The sequence below is a fragment of the Drosophila santomea genome, chromosome X (genome assembly GCF_016746245.2).
Source record: "Drosophila santomea strain STO CAGO 1482 chromosome X, Prin_Dsan_1.1, whole genome shotgun sequence".
Classification (NCBI taxonomy): Eukaryota; Metazoa; Arthropoda; class Insecta; order Diptera; family Drosophilidae; genus Drosophila; species Drosophila santomea.
This window is the reverse complement of record NC_053021.2, coordinates 347,488-370,870: the sequence shown is the minus strand read 5'-3', so window position 1 is coordinate 370,870 and position 23,383 is coordinate 347,488. Positions and strand designations below refer to the sequence as shown.

General features: G+C 44.1%; 3 protein-coding genes across 5 annotated transcripts; 2 read left to right on the top strand and 1 right to left on the bottom strand.

The window, feature by feature from the left end:
* Window positions 1-339: 339 nt before the first annotated feature.
* On the top strand, window positions 340-2,361 carry LOC120455412 (endoplasmic reticulum-Golgi intermediate compartment protein 2). The gene is made up of 3 exons (XM_039641557.1): window positions 340-850; window positions 917-1,723; window positions 1,787-2,361. Exons 1-3 carry the CDS (start codon window positions 730-732, stop codon window positions 2,182-2,184), a joined length of 1,326 nt encoding a protein of 441 aa, XP_039497491.1. The 5' UTR covers window positions 340-729; the 3' UTR covers window positions 2,185-2,361.
* On the bottom strand, window positions 2,255-22,274 carry LOC120455413 (arginase-1). Its single transcript, XM_039641558.1, has 5 exons — window positions 21,903-22,274; window positions 21,506-21,709; window positions 21,253-21,439; window positions 3,761-3,860; window positions 2,255-2,740 (listed from the first exon to the last, which is right to left on the bottom strand). The coding sequence occupies exons 1-5, from the start codon at window positions 22,159-22,161 to the stop codon at window positions 2,381-2,383; spliced, it is 1,110 nt and encodes a 369-aa protein (XP_039497492.1). The 5' UTR covers window positions 22,162-22,274; the 3' UTR covers window positions 2,255-2,380.
* On the top strand, window positions 7,267-15,420 carry LOC120455411 (protein elav). 3 transcript variants are annotated; one of them, XM_039641553.1, is made up of 3 exons: window positions 7,267-7,528; window positions 9,043-9,322; window positions 11,488-15,420. In XM_039641553.1, coding segments are annotated over exons 2-3 (1,449 nt in total). In that variant the 5' UTR covers window positions 7,267-7,528; window positions 9,043-9,321; the 3' UTR covers window positions 12,936-15,420. The 3 variants fall into 3 exon arrangements, with proteins under 3 accessions (XP_039497487.1, XP_039497488.1, XP_039497489.1); XM_039641554.1 differs by lacking the exon at window positions 9,043-9,322; XM_039641555.2 differs by lacking the exons at window positions 7,267-7,528; window positions 9,043-9,322 and adding an exon at window positions 10,515-10,855.
* Window positions 22,275-23,383: the final 1,109 nt, after the last annotated feature.

The following is a 23,383-nucleotide window of genomic DNA, read 5'->3' as shown; positions in this document are numbered from 1 at the left end:
GGGGAGAACTGGTTCCGCCGGCGAACCGAGACTTTCGCGCTCACTTCTGGCGGAGTGAAGGTGAAGATTAGTGGGTGGGTGGTCAGCAACTTCGCACTAAATTCAATTCAAACTTGCTTTTCTGCCTTGACTGGATTCAAAAGTTACTTAGTTATTCAAAGGGCGAAACCGAAAGTGCAGTTCAGAGGCTCGGCACCAGGTGGCGCCACAGCACGCATCCGAGTTTCACACCACGTACCACCCAATTTCCCTACCACAATCACCGGGTGATTATGGTTTGACCAAGTTGTAGCCAAGTTTTGAACCACTCTGCCACTTCATGCGTCCGAACGTCTGGCAACTCTGCAGCAGCACAGCTGATCGACACACCGGCTGCAAATCAATTTTCTTACATTTGTTTATTTACGCAGCCGCCTACTTGCTAGGCATCAGGAAAGCGTACAACCAGGATCGGGATCGGGATCGGGACTTGCCACAGGTCCGGAGCCACACACCCACACCAACGCACATTCCGCCCCCTTGCGCAACGGGCTGAAACGGCGGGCGTGGCAGTGCCCGGAAAGCTGCAACGTACGTGGCAATGCAACTGAAATCGCGCTTGGAGGAACTGAATTGAGCTATAAAACGCGTAGCACTAGTAGCACTAGGTAGCACTAGCCCTTGAGCCGGGACTATAGCTCCCGCCACCTTCCGAAGCATTCCGAATCCAACCAGCAATCCTGCACCAAGATGACGGCCACGTTGCGTTACCGCGGCGACAAAAGCAATCTCCTGGAGTTCGCCAAGAACTTGGACGCGTTCAAGAAGGTGCCCGAGAAGTACACGGAGACCACGGAAATCGGAGGCACCCGTAAGCATGACGTGGCACATGGTTTGACCACATTAATCACATACTCTATCCACTCACACTCCACAGTATCCCTGTTGAGCCGCCTGTTGATCGTCTACCTGGTGTACACGGAGCTGCATTACTACTGGCACGAGACGGACATCGTGTACCAGTTCGAGCCGGACATCGCCCTGGACGAGCAGGTGCAGATGCACGTCGACATCACGGTGGCCATGCCCTGCGCCTCGCTCTCCGGCGTGGATCTCATGGACGAGACGCAGCAGGACGTGTTCGCCTATGGGACTCTGCAGCGGGAGGGCGTCTGGTGGACGATGTCCGAACACGACCGGCTGCAGTTCGAGGCCATCCAGATGCAGAACCACTACCTGCGCGAGCAGTTCCACTCGGTGGCCGATGTGCTCTTCAAGAACATAATGCGGGATCCCCATCCGGTGCGGGAGAGTGCCTCGCAGATGCCTGCTGCCCCGCCACCAGGAGCCTTGCCCTTAGCTGTGGACCTGCTTGGCCAGCACAACGTCCAGCCGGAGAGCAAATTCGATGCGTGTCGTCTGCACGGAACGCTGGGCATCAACAAAGTGGCCGGTGTGCTCCACCTCGTGGGCGGAGCTCAGCCCGTTGTGGGGCTCTTCGAGGACCACTGGATGATCGAACTGCGCCGCATGCCGGCGAACTTCACGCATCGCATTAACCGGCTCAGCTTTGGACAGTACTCGGGGAGGATTGTGCAGCCCTTGGAGGGCGACGAGATTGTCATCCACGAGGAGGCTACCACAGTGCAATACTTCCTGAAGGTTGTGCCCACCGAGATCCACCAGACTTTCACCACCATCAACGCTTTTCAGTACGCCGTCACCGAAAACGTGCGAAAACTAGGTGAGAATGGGGAAAAGTACACGAGTACATCAATTGACAATAACTAATTACGTTTACGCACAGATTCCGAGCGCAATTCGTACGGCTCCCCTGGCATTTACTTCAAGTACGACTGGTCGGCTCTGAAGATTATGGTGGACAACGACCGCGATCACCTAGTAACCTTCGCCATCCGCCTGTGCTCCATTATATCCGGAATCATTGTCATCTCGGGGGCGATCAATGAGCTTCTTCTGGGCATCCAACGCCGCCTGCTGCGCACCTTCGCTCCGGTTCTGTACAACCGATTGGGCAGTGGGAAGGCCGCTGCTCCGGAGGCTGCTGCTCCGTCGTCACTCTCCGCGAAGGTCGGGACCGCGCCGCCCGTCAACGAGCTTCTGCACACAGCCAACCTGATGGCCAGCGTGGACATCTCGGCCTATTTGCCCACGACGTCGCCAAAGCTCAAAGCCGCTCTTTAGCAGCTCTTCAGCCGGTCGTCAGCTGTTCTAGGCAACCGCGAATCTCAGTCTGCAAAGCACTAACCGAAACTTTCTACGCAAATGGTGTATTGTCTCATTAAGATACGAAAACAAAAAAAAGCACACACTAATATGGCAAGAATGTTGTACATAAATATTAATATGTTAAGCTCAAAACCGGGCGAGTTGCGTTCCTTTAATCGCTGCCAAGGATTCCGGTGTCGATGTTGCTCCAGCGCCCCGAGCGTCGGTAGCCGAACATGCTCTTCAGTATCTCCAGGCCGGACTCCACGGTGGTGCGCACGTCGCGCTCGCTGCCGAGCTTCGGGTTGATCTCCACCAGATCGACGCCCTGCACCCGCTTGGTGTCCCGGAGTGCCTCCACGATGCTGATTCCCTCGCGGAGCGTGAGGCCGCCGCGCACCGCGGTGCCCGTGCTGGGCGCCACATTGCTGTCCAGGGCGTCGATGTCGAAGCTGACGTGGATCTTGTTCTGCGGATCGAGGGCGTCCAGCGTCATCTCGATGATCTTGGGCACGCCCACCCGGTCGATGGTCTGTGGAGCATTGAAGGCAGCATTAAAGGGAGTTGGGGAAGGAAAAGGGAAAGGGAATGTGAATGTTCCTCATGGCTCCCAAAGCGAAAAGTTGGCTTATTCTTCCTTATCGCGACTGTACAATATCAGCGACGGTGCGACCCACTCTTCTGTCTCATTTTCGCAAATCTATTGTGAAATATTCCAATTCCGATTGAATTAATGATCGATAATAAATTCGCAGCTTGGGCGAAGCCAAATCGGGAGCGATGGCATTAAACCATTAGGGCATTTTTCAACAAATGTCGATTTTGCACGAGCCATAAATAATGGGCAACGAGCCGTTCTGACAAGGATCCGATCCCAATGCGGATGCGAATGCGGATGCGGATGTGGCCAGGCACGTAATTTTGTGTGAGTCACCACCACCGTTTCCCATTTTCGTTTTCGTTTTTTGGTTTCGTTTCGGGATCGGGGATCGGATCGGATCGGATCGGATCGGAAGTCCTATTACAGGGGGTAATGGTAGGGTCGGCGACAACCCCTATAAATGCCGAGCTTACATCGGTGGACGCAGGACGCAGGACGAGTGATCTCTGTGTAATTCGCCAGTCGACAGTCGCCAGTCGCCCGTCCTGCTTTCAAACAGGAATAGGGGAAGAAACCGGAATTTCAAAGTGTTTACAACTGGCGGCGAGACTGCAAGGGATCGGCGTGGATCGGATCGGATGGGTTCGGTTTGGTAGGGCCGAGAAACCGAGAAACCAAACTGGAATGCACGAAATGAAATGCAATTTGGGAAGCGGACGACACATGCTTTCTACCTAGGCTCTAGGTGCAGATGCCTTTCTCTAGTTTCTAGTTTCTATTTTCTACACAGCAAACAATAATTCGAGTAAACACCAAATTGAGTAATATAGTACAGAGAAAGCTGAGAATGCTCCCTTTACACATTTTCGGTTCAGCCAGGCTTTCATAAATAGTCATGTGTTTAAATGAAATTGTGTTAATGGTTAAAGGTTTTTGGCTCAGTGCACTCACATCCATTGCATAGTAGCGTATTCCGACTTTGTTTAGGATGAACGCCTCGTAGGGGTCAATGTCCCGGAGTCCGATGTACACCAACTGATCCTTGGGCAAGCTGAAATGGCAAGCAGAACAGAACAGAACAGAACAGAAAGTAGTTAGATCATCAAAGGGAAAGCATATAGAATATCCTTAGCAGCTATAGGAATGCGTGATGGAAGTCCTTTGAGACTTTTCCTATGCAGAACAGGGATAGTTGGAGGATAGACGGGTGGGTCGCCAGCAGCTGACACGTAAGCAAATAGTCGTGGGATCCAGTCGAGGGATCACTGAACTGAAAAGCAGAGAGAGACGAAGCAGAAGAAGCCCTCGAAGGACGAGTTCGCTGGAGTGCTCGGCGATGCTCCAGAAAAGCGCTCGATTCTTATTGTTATTGTCAGGATCTCTTTTACTACTGGATCTTACATAAACTATCAGTATTGATTGGTTCCCTAGCAGTATCTTTTTATTATTTAAAATTTAGCAATGCAGGGAAGCTGAAGGGATTAGGCCAATGTTTGAAAACTTCTAGCTGACTCCCGATCCACGAGCACTCGACATGCGTGCCCCTGATTAGTAGGCCAGGTGTTGGCTCTGTGGCACGATCGCAACCCTAAGGACTGCAGCCGAATGGCATTTGGAAGGAGAGCAGGCTTTCTGCACTGCCAAAAGGTGAAATTGTCTGAGCACGCAGCACGGAAAAACGGCAACAAAAACATGGCAGACAAGGGAAAACAATGCCGCCAGCAATGCGGCATTGGAGTGGAGTGAGTGGAGGGAGTGGAGTGAGTGGAGGGAGAGGTGAAACACATGCCACGATTCAGTGTCGAATGTCCTGCGATTCCCCGTTCATAAGTGTGTATGTTGCTGTATTGTGTGTCCGCATCCCTTCATCATCGCCTTCAATGCTTCCAGTTCCTGCATCGATCCTTCTTTGCTCCGAACTACGAACCTGGCCTACGATGTCTTATGGTAATTTTATGATTATTACAATTAGTTTCGGGGAAAACTGCATCTGCCGCCGGCTGCAGATCGGATTCAATCCGGATTCGAGCTGCTATCATGGCCATTTGGGCATTGGTACGTGGAAAGTGGAACGTGAAACGTTAAAAGCGCCGTAGGCGTCATTATCCCAATACTAGAATACTGGCAAGAAAAAGTTGATACAGCGAAAGTTGAGCAGAATCCTTCTTCCTGTGGCTCCTAGCTTTCAGTGCAGCATGATATTTAGGTGGCTTTGTTTTCCCGTTTTTCCGCCACGATGTTGCATCGCTAAGGGTGGCTCTCTCTTTTGAGCCGGGAAAAAGTCCAGACCCTCCCACCCCTCCCCCTCCCCATCAACATCCGCCAGGCGTTTTCCAGCTTTGTTGTAACCTCGTGTTGTTGTGCATGCTTTTTAATCCCGCTTTGTTGTAACGCGGGCCTTTTGCTGTTTTTGTTTTGTTTGTTTCTGGCGTGGCTTAAACGGATTAGCTGACCCAACCCTTTCGATTTCGCTCCCATTGCGCTTCCCTTTTCAGAAAATGAATAAAAAAGCGTATTGCCTATCTTTGGGGTGGCCAAGGCAAAGAAAACGGGGACAGCACGTGGCCGCCAACTGGGATCCCATTATGGATCCTATAGGTTTCCCTACACAAAAGTGTTGGCAGTTATTTATTAGTCATTATGAACCAGCTATATTTCTTTGCTATGAACTTTGCCAATTCCTCGTTTTTACCCCCACTCACACACCGCAGGGCGTACATTTGCATATTTGCATACATATGTACATACATATGTGTACATTTGTATGCTAACCAAACACTCTGCGACGCCGATCTGTCTGAATCTGAATCTGAATCCGCGTATCTTTCGAGGGCAGCAATAGCGCCACTCCACCCCATTTCCGTTGCCACTGGCACCACAGCACACCACCCTTTGGAAGGACATCAAAAACCACCCCCGGCCCAAAGTTGCGTTACAATTCTCGCAGTGCAGTGCAGCCTGGATAAGGCAGACAATGCAATCCGATCAAATTTAAATGTGCTTTACATCTTCACGACAAAACGGGTCCTGAAAACCATTAAAAAATTCGAAAAATAAACCAAACCAAATGCTTATGGCGAAGAGTTGCACACGGCATGAGTTCACTGTACCGCACTTCGCTCTGTAAACTGGAACAGAGCGTCCGACTGGAACTGGCAAAGGAAAAATCAGCACATGGAACAGGAAGTTTACAAGGATTGGGGGAGTCCGAGGGTGGCTACATGCGATATATGGCATACAGCATGTACATACATACTAATATATATGTACATGTATGTACATGTATGTACGTACTGTGTGGCGTGTCTAGTGGCAAATAACGAATACAGGAGCAATGAAGCACACGAACGAGGCAAAACGAAACGAAGCAAAACGAAACGAAACGAAGGGAAACGAAGGGAAGGGAAATATTGGAAAAGGCCGAATTGCATTACTTCGAAACTAAACCGGCTCTTAGATATGGGTCCTGGCTCCTGGGTCCTTGGTCCTTGCTTCTGGCTTTCAGCTCGTAGGGGGTGTACGAGCAGTACTGCCTGGAGAAACCACCCTAACCTCTGGCGTTGGTGGTTGATAGTGCAAAAAGAATAATAACGGAAACGGAACCATAAACCCAAAACAGCCCTTACAACGCGACTGATTTGTAAGGATAATGGTCGCATGCATCATAAAACGGTTGACGACCTCGTCTCGACGACGGAAAGAGCCAACATTTCGCAATGATTTCCAATTGCTCCTGCTTCTGGGCCGATTGATAGGTGGCCTCTATTTGTACTAGCTGCGTTTGTAGTTCATCTCTTCATCTGCTAGTCGTACCAACTAAGTTAGTGCTGCTCGCTGCTCCAGTGGACTCAAGTCGCTAAACTGGACAAGAGCTCTCTACTCTGCTCTCTCTCAATCTATGTATCTTTGCTTCGAGAAGGGGCACCACCACCACCTCCATTTTGGCTCTCAGTGTAGCCTAGCCACTCGAATGCACCCACTGCACCGTGCATCTGTGAACCTAAGCTACGGCTTTATTTGGGATCTGTTTTTGGGTAAGATGCATTTCGCATCGCGTTGTAAAACGAAAGCATTGCTGATCGGTTGCATTTGTATCGCGAAGCATGAAAAACTTTGAATACAGCATAAACCACTGAGAGAGTGGCCGACGCCCAGGGGTGTACCGAAAGGGGTCTAAGTTAAGTTTAGAGATAAGTTTTCGTATTTATCAAAACACAATTTAAGCTAACACTTGGAGCTTTGGATCCGATGGGTCCGATATATTAAAACCCAGCTTTCCGGAAAACCAGTAGCATTTCACCCCTTCCTTACGGCGTGCAGATACGCCCATGGTGCCGCTCTCTTTCGCTCTCCACTTTCCACCTTCGCTCCGAGAGAGAGAGAGAGCGACAGAGCGAGAGAGGTTGCTCTATGTGGAAATGGAAACCGAAACCGTCAATGCCTCAATTTCGCATTTCATTATTTCATTTCCACGCCAACCATCGTGCGCCGCGGTTTGAACGCTCCTGCCACAGGAAAAGAAAATAAAAGCAAGGAAAATCTCAAATCCTAATCGAATACCAAATACCGTGCTTGTGTGCTCTTTCCGCAATTGATTTTTTTTAAGCAGTGCATGACAATAACCGTTGAGTTGACTCCATCAGAAGTAACTACAACTACAACTACAACTGGAAGCTGACAACAGCCATTGGCCGAATCTCATCTCACGCCGAGCGAAATGTAAGAATATCCCCAGGATATGGATATCCACGATTTGTGCAACTACAACTGCAACTGCCAATGATAACAATATCAGACAACAACTATGAAACTGAGTTTTTTTTTTTTTGTTCCTAATGATCGCGTCGCGCTGCATAATTGTGCAATTTACTCACTTATAATCCGCGTGTCTGCATATATCCATATGTACCTATATCTATTTTTTGTTAGTGGGTGTGTGATGTGTGTAAGTTGTATACATTCAAACGAATATTAATAGGCAAAACAACAATATGCAATTCGATGGAGGAAAAAGCGAACCTCCCAAAGAGAGCGCAGGAGAGTGGAGGAGAGATGGGCGGCGGTTGGCCAGAGTGAGAGGGGGCGGCCTGTGCGGAGATAGTAGATGTGTTCAGATCTACGCCTCTGTGAGCTGTGTATCTCTAAATACTTGCTGCTCAAATTTAAATCTGTGTGTGTATGTGTGTGTGTGTGCTTGCGTGTGCGGGAGAGCAGAGCGCCGAGTGCTAGAGCGAGAAGCCAGTTCCGAAGAGGGCGCAGCTAGCAGCTAGCAGCATATCGATTTTATGATTTTATGTGCAAGGAGCATTGTACGCATCATCAACAACAACAACAACGACAACAAGCGGAGGAGGAACACGACCAACTAACCGTTAGAAGTAGACATTTTTTGAGCGCAGCGCAGAGGGTGGGTGCGAGTGTGTGTGCGAGTGTGTGTGGCTGTGGGTGTGGGTGGCGGAGTAGTTGTTGACTGCAACAAAACGCCGGTTGCCATAAAAGCGAACGCACGCATGCATGAATCAGATGAATCAGAGCCAAGTTGAGTAGTAGTAGCAATATTCAACAACAGCAAAAGAGGATTTGATTCACAGCAAAGGAGCAAAGGAGTGTCCAAAAACGACAGCAACGATGAGTTGATGAGTTCTTTTTCCCCAGTGTGCGTCTGTATTAATGCTTGTGTGGGAGAGAGCTCGAAATAGGTAGATAGATACCTATATACACACGCATTTATTTATTATGTGTTCATATGTGCCTGTAAAAACAATATCAGCCATACAAAGTCTAAAGCCCCTTCCGCCCTTCCGCCCTCCGCCCACCACCTAACAACAACAAACATATCTAAATCAGTGCAGGTGAAGAGCGGTTGCTAAAGGCCCAAATAGCCATAGCGAAGGCCTCTCCACAATAGAATTGTATTAAAAAGTATTGTATATACAAAGTATTCTCGCTACGCCATGTGTATATGTATGCGTATCTGCACGCAGACCAACTTTTGTACGCCTTTTTTGCGCCAGTCAAATATGAATTGAATGCTCTGGTTGGGGGAAAAATCGATAATATCGATTGGCGATAACAATCGCACGCACACAAACTGGCCCGCAAACATGAACAACACCCCCTACTAAAACCTAAAACCAAACAACTTAAACTACAACTACAACTACAAGCAACCAGCAAACACATCGAATTTACCGCTTTTTGTTTTGTTTTACTTTTGTTTTTGCCCACATCAGACGTCAGCGACGGCGACGCCAGCGTTTATTTATTAAAACCGATTACATTACAACAAACACCAAAGTCCTGGACTACCGAAGATACCGAACAGTGTGTGCGAGAAAAGCGAAGCAGAGAGCAAGGAGGAGCGCCGTGAGAGCGCGCGCGCAAGGATATCCGATTGCAGAGAGAACTTAGCAATTAGTTCGCCTTGTTTGCTCAGCCAAACAACAACAACAACAAGCAACCAGCTCCCCAAAACCAACAACACACACACACTCGCTCTCTAAACTAAAACAAGTGAGTATTGAAAGACGACGGGCCGAACAGACGAGATCGCAGGACGAAAGAGAGACTTTTTCGAGGGGTGCGGTGTCGCGGTGTCAAGGCAACACAGCCAAACCCCAACTGCAGAACATATTAAGAATTTTAAGATAAACGTAATTTAAATCATCAGAGCTTAGTAATATTTGTATGCCTATGCTACACCAGTGGCTCTTCCTGCCGTTCGGCAGTTCGTGTTATCGTGTTATCGGTGCCCGACTCTAATTGGCTTGCCATGGCGATAGTTAAGAAGTAAGCGAGAGCGCTGCTTGAGTAATCCTGGGCCAAAGGTAGGCAGGCGGAAAAGGGTGGCATGGCGCGTGACCTTTTGACTCTTTCGAAAAGCACCACAAGAAAAGGTGCGTGTCGGGATGGCGTGGGAAACCTATTTACTTTGGTCGCCTATTGCATTTAACAATGGCTATACATATGAATGAAAATAAGAGGATATAAGGGAAAACCCGCAAAGCTTTAAGAAAAGCATCCCCAAAAGTAAACGCGGTATCAGGAATCAATTTTCAAGTCCAAATCAGCTAGTTTCTGGCACGACTTTGGAAGTGTCAAATGCGTTAACCTAAGCCCTAACATACTGTGCGCTATCGAGGTTCCACTGTGCCTCTATGCAAATCAAATATCTGCCATTTCCACAGCGATCGCTTTTCGAGACAGCCCTGTCTCTCTCTCCCTCTTTCTCTCCCTGTCGCACTTACGAGTAGTTCAGTGAACCGACACACTCGCTGGTTTCGCGCGTTCCGAGCAGCAGCCTCTGTCTCTCTTGCTCAGCCTCTCTCGCCGCCCCCTCTGCCTAAGCCTCTGTTTCAGCTCTTCTGCTGTTTCTGCTGTCCGCACCCCTCGCCAAAATGGCATGTAAATGGCGGAGCCGGCTTAGGGGGTGGCAATGCCGTGCTTTTAACCCTTATCGGCGGCAATTTGCGCTCGTACACTTGGAGAAGCTGCCCCGTTCTAAGTTCCACGTTCTACGTTTCGTTTCGTTTCGTTTCGCCAAGCGGAGTATTACAACTTGTTTGGCTAAGGGTGGGTCTGGTCTACCGCCTATTGCTCATTTATGGTGTTTTTCCAAGGGGTGCGGGTTGGTTTCTCGCATGTCCTGGCCCCTCAACCCTCTGCTCGCCGCATTACATAACTGGGCGGGGTGCACAGCGCCACTCACTCTTACGCTGAGAGAGCGCTGTAACAATTTGCCGAGAGGATGGTGAGAGGGGCAGAGGGGGGGGGAGGGAGCGCAAGAGCGGCCACAGCGCACAGCCGTGCCAGAAAGTCCTGCGCTCGCCCCAGAAGCATCCTGTTCCTGTGACGCGGCGGATCTGGTCTCGCTTTCGCTCCGCTACCTTCACTACCTCCACTTCCCAAACCTACACAGTATATCAGTGTATCACTATCACACGAACTTAAAACTAGTGAACGGATTAATTAAACAAACAAAAGCTCGCTAATCGCCGACTCAGCAGTAGCGTAAATTGAGAAAAGTTTGCTTCTTCAGTGCCGAAGGTGTGTGTTCGCTGTGTGTTTGCTGTGTGTTTGGAGTGTGTGTTCTCGTGTCTGCAGAGCTATGATTTCTAGTGCGCGGGGGTGTGGGGGAGAGAGGAGGACTTAATAGAGGCAGAGAGAGAGAGAGAGAGCGGCCGGATGAGAAAGTGGGGCGCTGGGCGGCGCCTGTGAGGAAAGCTTCTTTGGCCGACCGTTATTCCCTGAACAAAGGAATAACGTGCACTCATCACTTAATCAGCAACGTTTCATCGAAGTTGTTTTCAAGCCCAGAAATTGAAAGTTTAGTGTGAGAGGCAAGATTTGGTGATGAATTGTGTTCTCGCAGGATAACCGCGTTAATTGACGAATATACACAAAGGTCTATTAAATAGGCAGTCAGAGTCTGAAAACTATCTAGTCTAACATAGTCCAACAATTTCCCCATCAAAGCACAGCTGATTGAACATCCACTAAATATCCACTGAATAACTACTAAAACCCATCAGAAAACAAAAAACTACTAACACATTTTGCAAATGTTTTAATCTTGACATTTAACTATTCTTTCCATGCGCCCACCCCTGCGTTGGTCGTGACAACCAACATAAACTACTCGACTCTGCCCGACTCAATCACCACCCATCATCACTCAGTGGACTTTATTATGGCAAACACCGGAGCTGGCGGCGGAGTGGACACACAGGCACAGCTGATGCAGAGTGCAGCGGCAGCGGCAGCAGTGGCAGCAACGAACGCGGCCGCCGCTCCCGTACAGAATGCAGCCGCCGTGGCTGCCGCCGCCCAACTGCAGCAGCAACAGGTGCAGCAGGCGATCCTGCAGGTGCAGCAGCAGCAGACACAGCAAGCGGTGGCCGCGGCCGCTGCGGCCGTGACCCAGCAGCTCCAACAGCAGCAGGCCGTCGTGGCCCAGCAGGCTGTGGTGCAGCAGCAACAACAGCAGGCGGCGGCGGTGGTGCAACAGGCGGCGGTCCAACAGGCTGTGGTGCCCCAGCCGCAGCAGGCGCAGCCCAATACCAATGGCAACGCTGGATCGGGATCGCAGAATGGCAGCAACGGCAGCACGGAGACGCGCACAAACCTCATCGTCAACTACTTGCCGCAAACGATGACCGAGGACGAGATCCGTTCGCTCTTCTCCAGCGTCGGCGAGATTGAGTCGGTGAAGCTGATACGCGACAAGTCGCAGGTCTACATCGATCCACTCAATCCGCAGGCGCCCAGCAAGGGCCAAAGCCTGGGCTACGGCTTCGTTAACTATGTCCGGCCGCAAGATGCCGAGCAGGCTGTTAATGTTCTAAACGGTCTGCGACTGCAGAACAAGACCATTAAGGTGTCGTTTGCCCGCCCGTCGTCCGATGCTATCAAAGGCGCCAACCTTTATGTGTCGGGGCTGCCGAAGACGATGACCCAGCAGGAACTGGAGGCCATCTTCGCGCCATTCGGAGCCATAATCACATCGCGCATTCTGCAGAACGCCGGCAACGATACGCAGACGAAGGGCGTGGGATTCATTCGATTCGATAAGCGGGAGGAGGCCACAAGGGCCATCATTGCCTTGAACGGCACCACACCATCCAGCTGCACAGACCCCATAGTGGTAAAGTTCTCCAATACGCCTGGCAGCACCAGTAAGATCATCCAGCCGCAGCTGCCCGCTTTCCTCAATCCCCAACTGGTGCGACGCATCGGGGGCGCCATGCACACGCCAGTGAACAAGGGTCTGGCCCGCTTTTCACCAATGGCCGGCGACATGCTGGACGTAATGCTGCCCAATGGACTGGGAGCGGCGGCGGCGGCGGCCACAACGCTGGCCAGTGGGCCTGGCGGCGCGTATCCCATATTCATATACAACCTGGCGCCGGAAACGGAGGAGGCTGCGCTGTGGCAGCTGTTCGGTCCATTTGGAGCTGTGCAATCGGTGAAGATTGTCAAGGATCCCACAACGAATCAGTGCAAGGGCTACGGCTTCGTTTCGATGACCAACTACGACGAGGCGGCCATGGCCATTCGGGCGCTCAACGGCTACACCATGGGCAATCGGGTGCTGCAGGTCAGCTTCAAGACCAACAAAGCCAAGTAGAGCGCCAGCGACCCAAATGGATGTGGACGTGGACGCAGCGGGAGTTACGTTCCCAACCCCAACCGCCACTCCAACTCCAACCATTATCTTGAATCTAAACAACCTGACCACACAACACACATATATAAATATGCATGGTATAACGGTAACTAAGCGCAACAAAACAGTATGTGTACAACACACAAGAAAAGAGAAACAAGAACGAGAAAGTGAAAGTGCAGGCAGGAGAAAATACTCTTTCCACTAAACGACAACGAAACGGCGGAAATCACCCTAGATCCCCAAAAAATACAAATCTCCGCAAAAACCGCCGGCCAAAAGCGTTGCAATAGAAAAATTCTTCTTGTTTAGCATTTAAGTAAAAACATTAACTAAACGAAGCAAACAAAAGAAGTTAAAGAGTTCGGTAGAAGCAAAAAGGCAGTGGGTCGAGAATCAGAATGAGTATAAGTATGAGTATGAGAACAATGAGATTTTAAGGGAATATTGCAAAATGAAACATAAACACACACTGTGGCAGTGGCAGCTGTGAAAGGTCAAAGGTTGGCACAGTCAGTTGGCTAGTCACAAAGCGTAAACAAAGAAATCAACCAAACACACACCCAAAAACGAAAACAAAAACAAAAAAACAAATTTAACTTTATTAGCAAAAAAGAAAATGAGAAATTTTAAAAATTTATTAACTCTAAGTAAAACGCAGCAATGAAATCTTCCAAACAAAAGAAAGCAAAACAACAAATCTGTTTGTTACACTTCAACTTTTTCTACCATAAAAACTTTGAATCTCTTGATACTAAAACCCAAAACAGAATTAAGAAAATAGAGGAATTCAGTGTCTACACTTTATACATATACGGTGCTTGAAGGACACCAGTTTGGCTTGATCGATGATAAAAAGTGAGCGCAGGATGAAGAGTATTTGAGGGGCAATTAGGAGGATCGCGCATATAGTAGATATATATGCATAACATGGAGGCTGCTACAGTATTACGAGAAACATAAACATAAACATAAACATAAAAACTACATACTTAATGAACGAGCACGTTTAATAATTCTAAAAATATATGTTTATCCATATGTATATGCGATAATTCTATGTCTGCCTAGATATACAACTAAATATAGACATTTAAAGTGTTTTCTATGTTTCGTATTTGTTTTCTACACTAAGGAAACGAATTCCGATTGCATCAAGCCAAACTTATGTCCATCAAGCACAAGTAAACTCAGTGAGAACTGAACAAGCAAAAGCATATAGAAATCATGAAGAATGAATGACAGAAAGCTAGCGACGTGAAAACAAAAGTAATACAATAATTTATGCGCAAATTTAAAATGTTTTACTAAAGTAAATAATTGTTAGTGAATATTGATACTGTAAATGTGCGCGTGTGCACACAGGTGCAGGTGCCTGCAGATATATACCACGCTATATACGATGCTGGCGAAGGCACACCTTATATACTTTATATAATGTATAGTTCAAGGAGCAAGTAAGCATAAACCAAAAGAAAAACTAAAACAAAACAAAACACTTGCTAAACCAAAACAATTTTAGCGTTAAAAACAAAGCGTAGCACAAAAAATTACTGAAAACCAAAAGTAGAGCAGCAGCAACCATTTTTTATGTAACAACAACAAAAAGTATAGCAAAGAGGTTTTTCTAGCTAAGTTAGGTGCTACAGGACAAAGAAAACGGCTGCGTAAAGACAAGGACTTATCCGCATCCTGCTTATATAAGACCCTACTACAAACCCGTGTCCAAACCTACAACTTTTGTGGATCTTTTGCGTTACTTTATCAGTTCGACTTCTGTATGTTTCTTTGCTTCTATGGATAGTTGAAGCGAGAGAGTAATACACAACACGACACAACACAACACACACACACACACATAAACATCAGTATATATATAATTTCGATTCTGGACTCTATATTCCGTATTTGAATTTGAATTTGAATTTGGTTTTGTTTGATTTCTTTGTTTGCTTTGTACACGAATTGAACTTAATACTTAAGCTTTTGCATCCAGCCCATAAAACAAAACCAGTCAGACCCAACCATGCATATTTATACAAATGATTTGTGTTTAGTTTCTTTTTCGAAGTTTACCTTAGGAAACCCGCAACCGTTTTGAGTTCATTTACCACTCTCCAAATAGCATAAATTCTTGACCTAAGTTTCAACAAAGTTTGAACAAACTTTGAACAGAAAACAGAATTGAACGGAACGGCATCCAAAAAGCAGAATAGGAAATAGAATTTATTTTACTTTGATTATTATTACGTCACCTAGCGCTATGTGTAATCAGACGTATGTATATTACCATATATATATATATCTATTTTTTTTTAATAATTATAGGGTAAAAAATACTTTTTGTTTGAACAAAATTCGCAACAAGAACTCTAGTCAGAAGATGGAAAACAAGAATATTATTACGATGAGGCAGCCGCATATAGGGAGGAATAGTAGATCAAAACCAAAAGAACTATGGCAATTTGTAGCTAATAAAACGATTGAATGGAATGATAGAAGCCGCCTGCTCTCCCCTTTCCAAAGATTTACCCACTTGAAACCTCTAAGACAAAAAAGAAGCAAGGCAGCGGAAAGCGTCAAAGGAGATTTCCAGATGAAAATGCAATACATTATACACAATCAACTAGTTTATTTATATACCCACTTAAGAACACTCTGTGGAACAGAAGAACAGGAGAACAGAATAGGATATCTTGTGGTAGCCAGGATAATACTTGTGCCAGGATAGTACTTGATTTTGTTTAGTTCGTATTTCTGTCATCACATATTTTTACACGCCACACAGACACAATTCTTAATTTAATTTAATTAACGAATCCTTATTTGCATACATGTATATGTATACATATTTGTTTGTCATTGATGATCAAATTAATTGTATTAATTATAATTATTGTGCAATAGTTTTAAAATGCAACTGAAGGCAAAACACAGCAACAAATTTTCAAGTATCTCAAATTATAATTTCGTTAGGTGAGGAAAACGAGAAATGAAATCATAAAATATTTGATCTTATGTAACATAATTGTATGATTATTCTATACACCGCAAAACAAAACAGATGAAAAAAGAAAGAAAGAATGCAAGGCAAGCCCAGCAACAACAACAAAATTTAAGAAAATATATACAACAATTATTTTTTAAGCGAAACTGTGTATGTATCACATGCATATACATATTAATATCTCATAATTTTTCTTTACCAACAATTTACCTATTAAGTGAGCAAAGAGCCCAGAAAACAAACGAAAACAAAACAAAAAAGATTATTTATTGTATTTTATAATTACGTAATTTTATTTAATTCAATTTGAATTCAATATTTCCTTGATTTGAACCAAGCGACAAGGAAGAAGAAGATAATGATATGATAAAGAGTTAGTCTAATTATACACACACACACAACACAAGAACAGAGAGACAAGCAGGCAGATAGAGAGAGATAGAGAGAGAGAGAGAGAGGGGGTTAGAGATAGAGATAGAACGATCTATACAAGTCTATATGAAATCTATAACTTCCAACTCTCTCCTCCCATTCTCCCCTTTTCTTGATACACGTCTCTATTCACGCTAATGTGCGGTTTATATTTATATTTAATTTTGTACGTTGTATTTCATTTCGTTTTTATTTCGATTTTGTTTCACCAAAAACCCCTTTATGTTTCAGCCTTAGTTTAAAATTATGATTTTATGCCAAACCCACTTGAATTGTCACAATTGTCAGCAACAACAACACAACACAGCTATTTAGTTGATATTCTAGCAATATTGGATCTGCGATCTGTGCGTATGTTACTGCAAACTCCTGTGAATCCTATCGATCGAATATTTATATTTTGACTATTACTATTATTATTATTTAGTACCACCTATTTATTTATTCTTTTTTTTCGGTTTGTGTATTTTGCTTTTTTGTCTAATTTTGCAACAAACATGTTTACTCTTATGATTTTATTTGATTTCCGCACCAAACAAGTAAAAAAAAATAAGGAAAAATCCAAGAAAAATTTTCTTTCAATAAAAAGAAATCTTGATGAAAATTTTAGCATCATTTTTATTTGTTATTATTGTTTTTTGGTTTTGTTTGTTTTTTAAACACTGTACGACTTACGATTAACAAACCTCTTCTTTTCCAAATCCTATATTATGTTCCCCTCCCTTTCTTTCTCTTTCTCTCACTCTCACTCTCTCTCTCTCTCTCGTTCTGTGTCTTTCTGTCTCTCTCTATTCGAAAGACCTCAAATCCTCCGACAGTTACACGAAGATGAAGGAATCGATCTAGTCAAGGCCCATCTACTAAGAGGTGCCATCGGAATCCGTTGATCTCAGCCTAAAGAAAAGACATTATCCCCAGACATTCAAACATTCAGACATTCCCAGTCAGTAGTCAGTCAGTCGTGTTTGGTTTAGTAACTTTGGTTCGTAACTCCGCGATCTAAGAATGGGGGTATCCCCCGTGTAAAAAGAGCCCATTCCAGCAATTCAGCAATCCAGCATTCCAGTTTTTGTTGCTTGGTGTAGACTCTGCCAGTTGCGATATTATTTGTGTGCAAAGAAAAATACTTTTAATTTGTGTAATGCCATTATGTTTAGCGCTTATGATAAATGAATCTCATAGTTTAGTTTAGCGGAGAAAGTACGGTCTCTCCTACCTCTCCCTTAATTTATACATTATATTATATTATATTATATTATATTTGTGGGGCGGGGATGGGGATACATATATTGCAACAGTTTCTGTGTATGATTTTGTCCCGCATCTCTGTATTGCTTAATTCTGTGTAATTTTTGTAATTCTTAGAGCACAGTTTACCATGTTTATCTATCATTTCGATGGGCAATGGGCAGAGAACTGGAGATGCTTAGCGATAGCATTAACGAAACACAAAGGATACCTTTACCAATCATTAACAAGTATATGAATATACCTTTCTATATATTATTATGATTAAATGATTATGATAATGACGACGTCGACGGCGAGAAAGAGGAAACTATTTAATTTATTTTATTAACATATTTATATCGATTAATTAATTAATTAATTAATAATATTTATCACATTTCAAATGATATTTCAAAATGGAAAACACTAAAAAAACGAATACAAGCAAATGAGAAAAAGATATTAATATTATAAATGTATTTAAAAATATACGATTATGAGTTTTTCTTGCTTTTTGCATATATATGTATTTCTCTCTATATAGTACATATCAGACACACCAAACTTTTGTTTCCACATTTGGTTCTGTTCTACTACTGATTTGTTTTAGTTTCAGTTCCAGTTTAGACTATTTTCGATATTCTTTCAACGTTTTAATTGAGTTACACTTTTGAGATTGTCTTTGGACCAAATTTACATTCATAGGTTGGGTGTTCTTTGCGTTCTTCAATTTTTCTGATAATCTAATAACATTTTTCATCGCAGACATGTTTCTGTTCTGTTTCTGTTTCTGCTCTGTTCATTTATGGTTCCTTTCTACCGAATATATTTTGTACAGTGTATGTCATACTAGCACACACACCCACATTACACACTCAGTTTCCAAATATGCCTAAGTTTGTTGTGTGTTCACTCTCTCGAAAAGAGTATACCCTTTGTTTGCTCTTATGATTTCGCGCAGAGTATTTTCACGTACGCTTTTTTGCTCCTACCGTATTAAGCCAGCTGAGAAGGAAGATAAAACTATGATGATGATATGGCATTACGCATTACGCATTACGCATTACGTATACGTATAAGGAAGACAAACTGCTCCGATTTTGGCATTTAAGTTGTTCCCCTTTCGTTCCTTCCGTTGTGCATATGTTTGCAGCTATACACATGTGTTTTTAAATATATTTATATTTATATCCATATATTTATATTTATGTATAGATGTGTGTATAGGCACACATGTATGTATTACCGATCGATATGTAGCCGATTTTGGTTTCCGTTTCCGGACTTCCGGTTTTAAGTTTGTTGTTGCCGTTGTTATACATTGTACGTTATGTATTGTACGTATCCTCACTTACTATTTTTGTTTCGTGTGATTTTCGGTAAGTAAGCAATCGGAGAAGATAGCGCATCGAGAATCGGCTAAGTCTAACGCCGATCTCTACTAATTTTGGCACACATTTTTTCCCAATAAACATTTGGCAGCAAAACTGATGATTTCTCTAAATGGTTTTATTGATCTCGTTTTATTGATGATCTGTTTGTAGCAAAATAAAAACTGTAAAGCTAACACATTGCATATCCTGCAGCAAAAAGTATAATCATTTATAAAGAATTTTCTAATTTCTAATTTCTTTCTCTTGATTTATTTCCAGGTGTGTGTTATTGTTGTTCGTTCGATTTTGAATTGAATTTATGAAAAAAGAAACAACCAAAAAACAAACATTTTCAAACACATTTCCTCCAGTTGAATTTCAATTGAATTAATTGATTACTTGGTTAAAGCGATAATGATTGTGTATATATATTGATTGATTGATTCATTGATTAACACTTAATATTAACTGTACTTATTTGAAGCATATACCACAGATGTCCACAGATCCCACCCAGTCCTTTATTCCAAATCCCGGATCTTAAAAATCTCCCAAATTCTCAAATCCCAATCGATGCACACACATGATTTGTATTCCTCGTACACGTACATAACCAGGAACCACTTACGTTTCGGATTGTATTTTCAATAAGAAAATCTAAGCGAGCAACTGATTACAGATAACAGATTATAGATTACAGATTATTTTGAATTTCAAATTTCAAGGAATTGGAACTTAAAGGCTTTTTCTAGTATATAGATTTCATTTTTAACCAGCAAGCACAAACCAGCAATCCACCGTCTTCACAATCACTACCTATCAGTATTATCAGTAGGTATTCAGTAGTCAGATAAATATACAGCGAACTTTTATACCCTTGCTAACGTTGAGTGAACATTTGTTTTTACATAGATCCGATCCGATCCAGATGCCTTTTATCTTTTCGAACATTGAACATAAAATATATTGGTATTATTTGAAAGACCTCATATTTTTGCAAATACAATCGTAGTAAGCGTTAGAGTATTTATTCTGTGTAAGAAATATTATTTATTTGGACTTATACTCGATTGAGTACGCAAATTAATATATTTCTTGAGTTAATTGAAGTTAAAGCAATCTCCGACTGATGTAAATAAATCTGATTTCGATTTTCATTCTTATTTCGGTTTTCATCGTGTGCCAGTCATTCGTCCGTACAATGTGATTATTTGTGATTTGTCATATATACTCGTACATATTTTCAATAAGAATAGGAGTATTCTAAACCTAGTATAAACCTTTGTTGTACATTTTGAGTTCGAGCTTACAGTTCGAGAAGAATTTAAGTTTTATCCCAATGCCAATGAGCCGAAGAGCAAACGAACAGCAACCGAAGAGCCTCGACCACGACCACCCTCCACCCAGTGGTCCTATATCATTATCTATTTATATAATGTTATAATGTCTAGTTATAGAGCGCCACCCTATAGAGAACGTAGAGCTGAAATCTTTGTTTGATTTCCGGGATTTGATTTCCCCGCAGCTTCCTTGTTTACATTGTGATCTCTGATTTAATCGTTGTTCTTCAGTTGACATTTTGAATAACTTTTCGACTGACTTTCCAAAAATCGAAAGAAAAACGGAAAAACGGAAACTGCCCAAGGCAAAAAGCAATGTGTGAATTAAATCCAAAAATCTAAAAATCAAAAAGTCTAAAACTCTAAAAATAAGCAAATTAAAGGTTGATAGCAACTACACGCAAAGACTGAGGAAAGCACAAAAAAATATAAATGAAAACAGAGAAAAATCGAAAAATAGAAAAACCGAAAAATCAAAAAGTTAAAAATCGAAAAACAGGAGTCAATAAAAGAAATAAGTCATAGTACGTTAAGGCAACTGTGATAAGGCGAACAAACCCCCCGCCAAGAACCACCCTTCAGCAAACCACCACCCAAAAAAAAATAATATATATATATATATTAAGTACAATGCAATGGAATAAATGACTCTCCGAGAGACTTAAGTGCGACTTGTCTAGCCGTAAGACGATCTCTGAATAATGTACTTTTTGCGCTGCGTTGTGTACTGGTGTTTTCGGGTTAACGCGAATACTCGTACCCTGTTATTACTATGCCCATTTTTGTTTTGATGATTTGAAGCACTGATTAATAACTTTTCGATTGTTTGCCCTCGCCAAGGACTCAAAGACATTATTTTGAGCAAAACGTAAAAAGCGCATTATTCGAACACTCACCAGTTGGGCGCGATCTCCTGGAGGCCGGCGTGCTGCCAGGTGTTACGGAGCTGTTCCAGCAGAAAGGAGACGGGCATGCCGTGGATGTTGCCCGACTGCGAGGTGCTGTGCAGATTGATGTCCGCATGTGCGTCGATCCACACCAGGGACAAGTTCGGCGAGTGTTGCAGGTGTCCGGCCACGGATCCTGCAACGCGATTCCATTTGGGATTCTATCATGTGGGATCACGTAGGATCGAGGTTGGTAACTCACCGAAGCCGATCGCATGGTCGCCACCAATGGCCAGAAACTGCGTGTTCTCCGCGAGCATCAGTTTCACCTGCTCAATCAATGCCCGATTGCAGGCCATGAAGTCCGCGTAGTTGCGGATGTGGTGGTAGTGCACACGCTGCTGCTGGAGAAGGGGCTCGTCTACGGCGTACTGCAGATTCCCGTAGTCCCGTATCACCAGGCCATCTGGTCAATAAAATCGTATATAAGCCCCGACATGAAATGGTTGTTTTAATTGAGAGTAAGAGCTTCTATGATTTCGTTCGTTTTGATTTTGCTCAAAGCAGTCCTATGCCATTCCAAACCAGCAATCGTCGTTTCTGGAGCCGAATCCTTTTGAAGTTCGAACACCGAAGGGAGGTAGCTCTCCATGACTCACCGTGACTGCTCTGAATCACCTGACGCAGACTGCTCTGCCGGAGAAGATCGGGGGCCAGTTCCACGCCCTGTTTTCCCTGCCCCTTGGCGAAGGGCACTCCAATGATGCCCAGAGATTGCTCCGGTTCCCTGGGGACTGTGCTTCCGGTGCTTCTAGTGCTTCTGTTGCTTCCGCTGCTTCCGGTGCTTCCGCTGCTTGCGGTGCTCTTGAGCCGGTGGAGGCGGAGAGACCTTGAGGCAAATTTACGGCTCCACCACATCTTGCATGTGATCTAGGACCTCTTAGATGGGATCTGCTCGCAATGCTGTAGAATCCACGACTGCGAGGCCGGAGTGGATGAGCCAAGACAGCAACGACGGCGACACAACGACAAAAACACGACGAGTGCCAACTATCTATTGGGTTCTGGACCCCCTGATAAAGCTTGAGCGACAGTTCAGCTGGGATCGCCGGACATTGTAGTTGCTGTATGCTGTGTGGTGTGCGGTGGTGTGCGGTGGTGTGGTGTGCGGTGGTGTGGTGTGCGGTGGTGTGGTGTGCAGTGGTGTGGTGTGTGAGTAAAGTGAGAGCCACTGGAGCTGCTGGATGGGCGATAAGGCGGCTATCGCCACGTGACCTTGATCCTGGCTCGGACGACAACAGTGGCGAAGGCAATAGCCCAACTGGGTCACACAATTCCACTTCTGTAACTCTGAGTTCTTAATACGAGCATTTCTATATTGGGCCTTACGCATTTCCTTATCAGTCAACGTTCCCAAGGTGTTACACAGCTGAAATGCTATTGGAGCAAAAGTATAAAGCAAGTTAACACAAGTCCAAGTACAAAGTATCCAATATACAAAGTATATATACCGAAAATGATGTTATGGAAATAACGATGGGTTATGATTTCACACAGCTTCTATGCGCTTCACCTTCATCTGATCAGGAAGCTTGAGATGGATGAGATTACAGCTCCATTGCTGGCTTCTTCCGATTTGCGTAACATAATTATTTTATTTAGATTCAGTTGCTTACTTAGTTTAAATTGCCATATATTAGGATATGTATACGATATATATATATATATATGTATATGATATATATATTAATTTTACTTTCACGTTACTTTCTACCGCTTTGTCTTTTTGTGCTCTATTTAGATAAAATCGTGCAAAACATGAAACATTATCGTTTACATAAATGGATTTGAATTTTGTATGTTGAGCATATTCAAAATATTACAAAAGCTGTTAACTGTTTTTGTTATGATTCTCTCTTGCACAATTTTTTCTAGTGTTAAAAACCATTTTTTTTTGGTTTTTGGAAGCCAGATTTTAGCACACAGAGGGTTAGAGTTCATGGGATTAGCCATTACATTTTCGATACAAGCTACTAAAAATTTCTTGAGGAAATGGAAAAAATAAGCTAAAAATTAATCTTTAAGAATAAATATGCCAAGTAATTTGTCGTTTGGATGCCATTGCTTACTAAATTAGTAT

Bases quoted from the DNA above. Each gene is read 5' to 3' on its own strand.
- LOC120455412 (XM_039641557.1), top strand. From the start codon at position 730: ATGACGGCCACGTTGCGTTACCGCGGCGACAAAAGCAATCTCCTGGAG. The intron at 851-916 runs GTAAGCATGACG...CACACTCCACAG, and splicing joins CACGGAAATCGGAGGCACCC to TATCCCTGTTGAGCCGCCTG. The intron at 1,724-1,786 runs GTGAGAATGGGG...GTTTACGCACAG, and splicing joins CGAAAACGTGCGAAAACTAG to ATTCCGAGCGCAATTCGTAC.
- LOC120455413 (XM_039641558.1), bottom strand. From the start codon at position 22,161: ATGTGGTGGAGCCGTAAATTTGCCTCAAGGTCTCTCCGCCTCCACCGG. The intron at 3,861-21,252 runs GTGAGTGTTCGA...TTGCCATTTCAG, and splicing joins CAGGAGATCGCGCCCAACTG to CTTGCCCAAGGATCAGTTGG. The intron at 2,741-3,760 runs GTGAGTGCACTG...AATGCTCCACAG, and splicing joins TACGCTACTATGCAATGGAT to ACCATCGACCGGGTGGGCGT.